The sequence below is a fragment of the Bufo gargarizans genome, chromosome 5, assembly GCF_014858855.1.
Source record: "Bufo gargarizans isolate SCDJY-AF-19 chromosome 5, ASM1485885v1, whole genome shotgun sequence".
NCBI classification, from domain to species: Eukaryota; Metazoa; Chordata; class Amphibia; order Anura; family Bufonidae; genus Bufo; species Bufo gargarizans.
In genome coordinates, this window is record NC_058084.1 from 323,856,199 (window position 1) to 323,866,510 (window position 10,312).

The following is a 10,312-nucleotide window of genomic DNA, read 5'->3' on the forward strand; positions in this document are numbered from 1 at the left end:
CCAGGCAGAGGAGGGAGGTCCCGTAACAGAGAATCTGTCTTCATTGTCAGCAGAGAATTAGTCTGCATGGTCATAGCAGAGAATGAGGCTTCACGTCAGCCACCACTGCAACAGTCCATTGGCATATATTAGGCCCAGCACACACACAGGCAGAGGAGAGAGGTCCCGTAACAGAGAATCTGGCTTCATGTCAGCAGAGAATCAGTCTGCATGTCATAGCAGAGAATGAGGCTTCACGTCAGCCACCACTGCAACAGTCCATTGGCATATATTTAGGCCCAGCACACACACAGGCAGAGGAGAGAGGTCCCGTAACAGAGAATCTGGCTTCATGTCAGCAGAGAATCAGTCTGCATGTCATAGCAGAGAATGAGGCTTCACGTCAGCCACCACTGCAACAGTCCATTGGCATATATTTAGGCCCAGCACCCAGGCAGAGGAGGGAGGTCCCGTAACAGAGAATCTGTCTTCATGTCAGCAGAGAATTAGTCTGCATGTCATAGCAGAGAATGAGGCTTCACGTCAGCCACCACTGCAACAGTCCATTGGCATATATTTAGGCCCAGCACACACACAGGCAGAGGAGAGAGGTCCCGTAACAGAGAATCTGGCTTCATGTCAGCAGAGAATCAGTCTGCATGTCATAGCAGAGAATGAGGCTTCACGTCAGCCACCACTGCAACAGTCCATTGGCATATATTTAGGCCCAGCACACACACAGGCAGAGGAGAGAGGTCCGTAACAGAGAATCTGGCTTCATGTCAGCAGAGAATCAGTCTGCATGTCATAGCAGAGAATGAGGCTTCACGTCAGCCACCACTGCAACAGTCCATTGGCATATATTTAGGCCCAGCACCCAGGCAGAGGAGGGAGGTCCCGTAACAGAGAATCTGTCTTCATGTCAGCAGAGAATTAGTCTGCATGTCATAGCAGAGAATGAGGCTTCACGTCAGCCACCACTGCAACAGTCCATTGGCATATATTTAGGCCCAGCACCCAGGCAGAGGAGGGAGGTCCCGTAACAGAGAATCTGTCTTCATGTCAGCAGAGAATTAGTCTGCATGTCATAGCAGAGAATGAGGCTTCACGTCAGCCACCACTGGAACAGTCCATTCTCAGATATTTAGGCCCCGGCACCCAGGCAGAGGAGAGAGGTCCCGTAACAGAGAATCTGTCTTCATGTCAGCAGAGAATTAGTCTGCATGTCATAGCAGAGAATGAGGCTTCACGTCAGCCACCACTGCAACAGTCCATTGGCATATATTTAGGCCCAGCACCCAGGCAGAGGAGAGAGGTCCCGTAACAGACAATCTGGCTTCATGTCAGCAGAGAATCAGTCTTCATATCATAGCAGAGAATCAGGCTTCACGTCACCCACCACTGTAAGAGTCAATTTTCATAAATTTAGGCCCAGAACCCAGGCAGAGGAGAAAGGTCCCGTAACAGACAATCTGGCTTCATGTCAGCAGAGAATCAGTCTTCATATCATAGCAGAGAATCAGGCTTCACGTCACCCACCACTGTAAGAGTCAATTTTCATAAATTTAGGCCCAGAACCCAGGCAGAGGAGAAAGGTCCCGTAACAGACAATCTGGCTTCATGTCAGCAGAGAATCAGTCTTCATATCATAGCAGAGAATCAGGCTTCACGTCACCCACCACTGTAAGAGTCAATTTTCATAAATTTAGGCCCAGAACCCAGGCAGAGGAGAAAGGTCCCGTAACAGACAATCTGGCTTCATGTCAGCAGAGAATCAGTCTTCATATCATAGCAGAGAATCAGGCTTCACGTCACCCACCACTGTAAGAGTCAATTTTCATAAATTTAGGCCCAGAACCCAGGCAGAGGAGAAAGGTCCCGTAACAGACAATCTGGCTTCATGTCAGCAGAGAATCAGTCTTCATATCATAGCAGAGAATCAGGCTTCACGTCACCCACCACTGTAAGAGTCAATTTTCATAAATTTAGGCCCAGAACCCAGGCAGAGGAGAAAGGTCCCGTAACAGACAATCTGGCTTCATGTCAGCAGAGAATCAGTCTTCATATCATAGCAGAGAATCAGGCTTCACGTCACCCACCACTGTAAGAGTCAATTTTCATAAATTTAGGCCCAGAACCCAGGTAGAGGAGAAAGGTCCCGTAACAGACAATCTGGCTTCATGACAGCAGAGAATCAGTCTGCATGTCATAGCAGAGAATCAGGCTTCACGTCAGCCACCACTGCAACAGTCCATTGTCATAAATTTAGGCCCAGCACCCAGGCAGAGGAGAGAGGTCCCGTAACAGACAATCTGGCTTCATGTCAGCAGAGAATTAGTCTGCATGTCATAGCAGAGAATCAGGCTTCATGTCAGCCACCACTGCAACAGTCCATTGGCATATATTTAGGCCTAGCACACAGGCAGAGGAGAGGTTCATTCAACTTTGGGTAGCATCGCAATATAATGGTAAAATGAAAATAAAAATAGGATTGAATGAGGAAGTGCCCTGGAGTCCAATAATATATGGTTATGGGGAGGTAGTTAATGTCTAATCTGGACAAGGGACGGACAGGTCCTGTGGGATCCATGCCTGGTTCATTTTTATGAACGTCAGCTTGTCCACATTGGCTGTAGACAGGCGGCTGCGTTTGTCTGTAATGACGCCCCCTGCCGTGCTGAATACACGTTCAGACAAAACGCTGGCTGCCGGGCAGGCCAGCACCTCCAAGGCATAAAAGGCTAGCTCTGGCCACGTGGACAATTTAGAGACCCAGAAGTTGAATGGGGCCGAACCATCAGTCAGTACGTGGAGGGGTGTGCACACGTACTGTTCCACCATGTTAGTAAAATGTTGCCTCCTGCTAACACGTTGCGTATCAGGTGGTGGTGCAGTTAGCTGTGGCGTGTTGACAAAAGTTTTCCACATCTCTGCCATGCTAACCCTGCCCTCAGAGGAGCTGGCCGTGACACAGCTGCCTTGGCGACCTCTTGCTCCTCCTCTGCCTTGGCCTTGGGCTTCCACTTGTTCCCCTGTGACATTTGGGAATGCTCTCAGTAGCGCGTCTACCAACGTGCGCTTGTACTCGCGCATCTTCCTATCACGCTCCAGTGCAGGAAGTAAGGTGGGCACATTGTCTTTGTAGCGTGGATCCAGCAGGGTGGCAACCCAGTAGTCCGCACAGGTTAAAATGTGGGCAACTCTGCTGTCGTTGCGCAGGCACTGCAGCATGTAGTCGCTCATGTGTGCCAGGCTGCCCAGGGGTAAGGACAAGCTGTCCTCTGTGGGAGGCGTATCGTCATCGTCCTGCCTTTCCCCCCAGCCACGCACCAGTGATGGACCCGAGCTGCGTTGGGTGCCACCCCGCTGTGACCATGCTTCATCCTCATCCTCCTCCACCTCCTCCTCATCCTCGTCCTCCTCGTCCTCCAGTAGTGGGCCCTGGCTGGCCACATTTGTACCTGGCCTCTGCTGTTGCAAAAAACCTCCCTCTGAGTCACTTCGAAGAGACTGGCCTGAAAGTGCTAAAAATGACCCCTCTTCCTCATCCTCCTCCTCCTCCTCCTGGGCCACCTCCTGTTCCATCATCGCCCTAAGTGTTTTCTCAAGGAGACATAGAAGTGGTATTGTAACGCTGATAACGGTGTCATCGCCACTGGCCATGTTGGTGGAGTACTCGAAACAGCGCAACAGGGCACACAGGTCTCGCATGGAGGCCCAGTCATTGGTGGTGAAGTGGTGCTGTTCTGTAGTGCGACTGACCCGTGCGTGCTGCAGCTGAAACTCCACTATGGCCTGCTGCTGCTCGCACAGTCTGTCCAGCATGTGCAAGGTGGAGTTCCACCTGGTGGGCACGTCGCATATGAGGCGGTGAGCGGGAAGGCCGAAGTTACGCTGTAGCGCAGACAGGCGAGCAGCAGCAGGATGTGAACGCCGGAAGCGCGAACAGACGGCCCGCACTTTATGCAGCAGCTCTGACATGTCGGGGTAGTTGTGAATGAACTTCTGCACCACCAAATTCAGCACATGCGCCAAGCAAGGGATGTGCGTCAAATTGGCTAGTCCCAGAGCTGCAACGAGATTTCGCCCATTATCACACACCACCAGGCCGGGCTTGAGGCTCACCGGCAGCAACCACTCGTCGGTCTGTTGTTCTATACCCCGCCACAACTCCTGTGCGGTGTGGGGCCTGTCCCCCAAACATATGAGTTTCAGAATGGCCTGCTGACGTTTACCCCGGGCTGTGCTGAAGTTGGTGGTGAAGGTGTGTGGCTGACTGGATGAGCAGGTGGAAGAAGAGGAGGAGGAAGCCGAGAAGGAGGAGGTGGCAACAGGAGGCAAAGAATGTTGCCCTGCGATCCTTGGCGGCGGAAGGACGTGCGCCAAACAGCTCTCCGCCTGGGGCCCAGCTGCCACTACATTTACCCAGTGTGCAGTTAGGGAGATATAGCGTCCCTGGCCGTGCTTACTGGTCCACGTATCTGTGGTTAGGTGGACCTTGCTACAGATGGCGTTGCGCAGTGCACACTTGATTTTATCGGATACTTGGTTGTGCAGGGAAGGCACGGCTCTCTTGGAGAAGTAGTGCCGGCTGGGAACAACATACTGTGGGACAGCAAGCGACATGAGCTGTTTGAAGCTGTCTGTGTCCACCAGCCTAAATGACAGCATTTCATAGGCCAGTAGTTTAGAAATGCTGGCATTCAGGGCCAGGGATCGAGGGTGGCTAGGTGGGAATTTACGCTTTCTATCAAATGTTTGTGAGATGGAGAGCTGAACGCTGGCGTGTGACATGGTTGAGACGCTTGGTGACGGAGGTGGTGGTGGTGGTGTTGGTGGTACATCCCCTGTTTGCTGGGCGGCAGGTGCCAACGTTCCTCCAGAGGCGGAGGAAGAGGCCGAGGCGGCAGCAGCAGAATAGGCCGAGGCGGCAGCAGCAGAAGAGGTAGCAGGGGGAGCCTGAGTGACTTCCTTGGTTTTAAGGTGTTTACTCCACTGCAGTTCATGCTTTGCATGCAGGTGCCTGGTCATGCAGGTTGTGCTCAGGTTCAGAACGTTAATGCCTCGCTTCAGGCTCTGATGGCACAGCGTGCAAACCACTCGGGTCTTGTCGTCAGCACATTGTTTGAAGAAGTGCCATGCCAGGGAACTCCTTGAAGCTGCCTTTGGGGTGCTCGGTCCCAGATGGCGGCGGTCAGTAGCAGGCGGAGTCTCTTGGCGGCGGGTGTTCTGCTTTTGCCCACTGCTCCCTCTTTTGCTACGCTGTTGGCTCGGTCTCACCACTGCCTCTTCCTCCGAACTGTGAAAGTCAGTGGCACGACCTTCATTCCATGTGGGGTCTAGGACCTCATCGTCCCCTGCATCGTCTTCCACCCAGTCTTGATCCCTGACCTCCTGTTCAGTCTGCACACTGCAGAAAGACGCAGCAGTTGGCACCTGTGTTTCGTCATCATCAGAGACATGCTGAGGTGGTATTCCCATGTCCTCATCATCAGGAAACATAAGTGGTTGTGCGTCAGTGCATTCTATGTCTTTCACCGCTGGGGAAGGGCTAGGTGGATGCCCTTGGGAAACCCTGCCAGCGGAGTCTTCAAACAGCATAAGAGACTGCTGCATAACTTGAGGCTGAGACAGTTTCCCTGGTATGCATGGGGGTGATGTGACAGACTGATGGGGTTGGTTTTCAGGCGCCATCTGTGCGCTTTCTGCAGAAGACTGGGTGGGAGATAATGTGAACGTGCTGGATCCACTGTCGGCCACCCAATTGACTAATGCCTGTACCTGCTCAGGCCTTACCATCCTTAGAACGGCATTGGGCCCCACCATATATCGCTGTAAATTCTGGCGGCTACTGGGACCTGAAGTAGTTGGTACACTAGGACGTGTGGATGTGGCAGAACGGCCACGTCCTCTCCCAGCACCAGAGGGTCCACTAACACCACCACGACCATGTCCACGTCCGCGTCCCTTACTAGATGTTTTTCTCATTGTTATGGTTCACCACAACAACAAATATATTATTTGGCCCAATGTATTGTATTCAAATTCAGCGGGATATAAATTTGAGGCCTAGTATTTAGGCGCTGGGTGACCGGTATGGATTTAGTGACAGAATTAGACTTGGAAATGCACAGAAGCGTGTGTGTGTGAAGTTATTCTGAATGACCCAATGTGCACCTTGAATATTATATACCCTTTTAGGGATAGATTTCAAATAGCTCTGATATAGCAGAAACCACTAAATTATGAAATTGCTAAATTGGGAATTGTACTTCAACCCAGAACAAAAAATGTGCTTTGACGGACACTAAATATCTTGCCCAGCAACAACAGTACAACGGTGGGTAACGAGAGATTTAGAGGGAATTAAATTTGAGGCCTAGTATTTAGGCGCTGGGTCACCGGTATGGATTTAGTGACAGAATTAGACTTGGAAATACACAGTAGCGGGTGTGTGTGAAGTTATTCTGAATGACCCTATGTGCACCTTCAATATTATATACCCTTTTAGGGATAGATTTCAAATAGCTCTGATATAGCAGAAACCACTAAATTATGAAATTGCTAAATTGGGAATTGTACTTCAACCCAGAACAAAAAATGTGCTTTGACGGACACTAAATATCTTGCCCAGCAACAACAGTACAGCGGTGGGTAACGAGAGATTTAGAGGGAATTAAATTTGAGGCCTAGTATTTAGGCGCTGGGTCACCGGTATGGATTTAGTGACAGAATTAGACTTGGAAATGCACAGAAGCGTGTGTGTGAAGTTATTCTGAATGACCCAATGTGCACCTTCAATATTATATACCCTTTTTGGGATAGATTTCAAATAGCTCTGATATAGCAGGAACCACTAAATTATGAAATTGCTAAATTGGGAATTGTACTTCAACCCAGAACAAAAAATGTGCTTTGACGGGACACTAAATAACTTTCCCAGCTACAACAGGACAACGGGTAACGAGAGATTTAGAGGGATTTAAATTTGAGGCCTAGTATTTAGGCGCTGGGTGACAGGTATGGGTTTAGTGACAGAATTAGACTTGGAAATACACAGTAGCGGGTGTGTGTGAAGTTATTCTGAATGACCCTATGTGCACCTTCAATATTATATACCCTTTTAGGGATAGATTTCAAATAGCTCTGATATAGCAGAAACCACTAAATTATGAAATTGCTAAATTGGGAATTGTACTTCAACCCAGAACAAAAAATGTGCTTTGACGGACACTAAATATCTTGCCCAGCAACAACAGTACAGCGGTGGGTAACGAGAGATTTAGAGGGAATTAAATTTGAGGCCTAGTATTTAGGCGCTGGGTCACCGGTATGGATTTAGTGACAGAATTAGACTTGGAAATACACAGTAGCGGGTGTGTGTGAAGTTATTCTGAATGACCCTATGTGCACCTTCAATATTATATACCCTTTTTGGGATAGATTTCAAATAGCTCTGATATAGCAGGAACCACTAAATTATGAAATTGCTAAATTGGGAATTGTACTTCAACCCAGAACAAAAAATGTGCTTTGACGGGCACTAAATAACTTTCCCAGCTACAACAGGACAACGGTAACGAGAGATTTAGAGGGATTTAAATTTGAGGCCTAGTATTTAGGCGCTGGGTGACAGGTATGGGTTTAGTGACAGAATTAGACTTGGAAATACACAGTAGCGGGTGTGTGTGAAGTTATTCTGAATGACCCTATGTGCACCTTCAATATTATATACCCTTTTTGGGATAGATTTCAAATAGCTCTGATATAGCAGAAACCACTAAATTATGAAATTGCTAAATTGGGAATTGTACTTCAACCCAGAACAAAAAATGTGCTTTGACGGACACTAAATATCTTGCCCAGCAACAACAGTACAGCGGTGGGTAACGAGAGATTTAGAGGGAATTAAATTTGAGGCCTAGTATTTAGGCGCTGGGTCACCGGTATGGATTTAGTGACAGAATTAGACTTGGAAATACACAGTAGCGGGTGTGTGTGAAGTTATTCTGAATGACCCTATGTGCACCTTCAATATTATATACCCTTTTTGGGATAGATTTCAAATAGCTCTGATATAGCAGGAACCACTAAATTATGAAATTGCTAAATTGGGAATTGTACTTCAACCCAGAACAAGAAATGTGCTTGACGGGACACTAAATAACTTCGCCCAGCTACACAGGACACGTAGGGACGAGATTTAGAGGGATTTAAATTTGAGGCCTAGTATTTAGGCGCTGGGTGACAGGTATGGGTTTAGTGACAGAATTAGACTTGGAAATACACAGTAGCGGGTGTGTGTGAAGTTATTCTGAATGACCCTATGTGCACCTTCAATATTATATACCCTTTTTGGGATAGATTTCAAATAGCTCTGATATAGCAGAAACCACTAAATTATGAAATTGCTAAATTGGGAATTGTACTTCAACCCAGAACAAAAAATGTGCTTTGACGGACACTAAATATCTTGCCCAGCAACAACAGTACAGCGGTGGGTAACGAGAGATTTAGAGGGAATTAAATTTGAGGCCTAGTATTTAGGCGCTGGGTCACCGGTATGGATTTAGTGACAGAATTAGACTTGGAAATACACAGTAGCGGGTGTGTGTGAAGTTACTCTGAATGACCCTATGTGCACCTTCAATATTATATACCCTTTTTGGGATAGATTTCAAAGAGCTCTGATATAGCAGGAACCACTAAATTATGAAATTGCTAAATTGGGAATTGTATTTCAACCCAGAACAAGAAATGTGCTTGAACGGACACTAAATAACTCGCCCAGCTACAGCACTAGGGACAGATTTAGCTGGATATAAATTTGAGGCCTAGTATTTAGGCGCTGGGTGACCGGTATGGATTTAGTGACAGAATTAGACTGGGATATGGCCAAAAAATGAACAGACTATTGCTGGTTAAATGCACTTGGTGTCACAGCTTCACCCTGATGTAGGCTTTAGCCAAAAAACAACCACACCATTGAGGGTTAAATGCACTTGGTCGCAGCTTGTGCTGGCGCACCACAAGACACAAAATGGCCGCCGATCACCCCAGAAAAATGAGACTGACAAACGGTCTGTGCAGCCTAAAAACAGTGAGCAATTGAGGATCAGCAGCTCAATGATCCACAGCTGCAGATCGATCAGTTAATCAAGTCCTTTGGAGGAGTTAATCTGCCTAATCTCGCCCTACTGTCGCAGCCGCAACCTCTCCCTACGCTAATCAGAGCAGAGTGACGGGCGGCGCTATGTGACTCCAGCTTAAATAGAGGCTGGGTCACATGGTGCTCTGGCCAATCACAGCCATGCCAATAGTAGGCATGGCTGTGATGGCCTCTTGGGGCAAGTAGTATGACGCTTGTTGATTGGCTGCTTTGCAGCCTTTCAAAAAGCGCCAAGAAAGCGTCACAAAAGCGCGAAGAAAGCGACGAACACCGAACCCGAACCCGGACTTTTACGAAAATGTCCGGGTTCGGGTCCGTGTCACGGACACCCCAAAATTCGGTACGAACCCGAACTATACAGTTCGAGTTCGCTCATCCCTACTCACAAGTGACCGGCTGTTTTTCAAAACTGGTCTTCTCATCTCGAAAAAAGTAAGCAAGGACACATGGAACTATGAAAAGGCTGAGAAGAATTTTTAACCACTTGACAGATGTCAAAGCCTGCTCTTAAAGCGGGCATCTGGATTATTGATACAGTAAACCTGTATAACCTGTATGAGCATTATCCTTCCCAGTATGAGTGCCTTCAAGTTCTCAAATGTACAATATCTCATCCTAGAGACAATGGTGGGTGGGGTCCAATAAAACATTGATGACACTATAAATAACTGAAATTTTGCTTTATTTCTGCTATCTGTTACAGGTCGCTATGTCAGACAAGTGTGTGTTTATGGGACAGGAGACTTACAATGGCTATACAACTCAACAGAACTTTTTGCCAACAAAGTTGAGCTGTCAAGTTATCCTCCTACAGTGGAGTGCCTGGAGCTGAAGATCCGCCACAAAGCGTTATCTCAGAGTGAAACTGCACTGCAACCCAGTTGGTTCTTTTAACTACTGTGAAGAACTTCAAATATTGGTTCACACTTCGAAGCAATGTAAATTATTCAAAAATGTGTAAAATGATAAAATATTTTATATTTTTTAATAATATGTTGTTAGTCTTGGTTATTCATTCACAATAAAACTTTTTAAGCTGGATTCATGCATTCAGTTTTGATTTAAAGGGGACCTGTCAAGGGTTTAAAAAATCCAAAATAAGTACATGTGCTAACAGACACTTGCTCCATGAGTATAGAACTTAATTTTTTTTTTGTCATCTTC

General features: G+C 47.5%; 1 protein-coding gene across 1 annotated transcript in view; it reads left to right on the top strand.

Moving 5' to 3' along the window:
- LOC122939140 (N-acetyllactosaminide beta-1,6-N-acetylglucosaminyl-transferase-like) overlaps positions 1 to 10,068 on the top strand; it is a 69,358-nt gene extending 59,290 nt beyond the window's left edge. Inside the window, exon 3 of the mRNA XM_044295138.1 lies at positions 9,852 to 10,068. Coding sequence (XP_044151073.1) covers positions 9,852 to 10,042 — 191 coding nt within the window. The 3' untranslated portion in view covers positions 10,043 to 10,068. The remainder of the gene's footprint in view (positions 1 to 9,851) is intronic.
- The last annotated feature ends 244 nt before the right edge of the window (positions 10,069 to 10,312 follow it).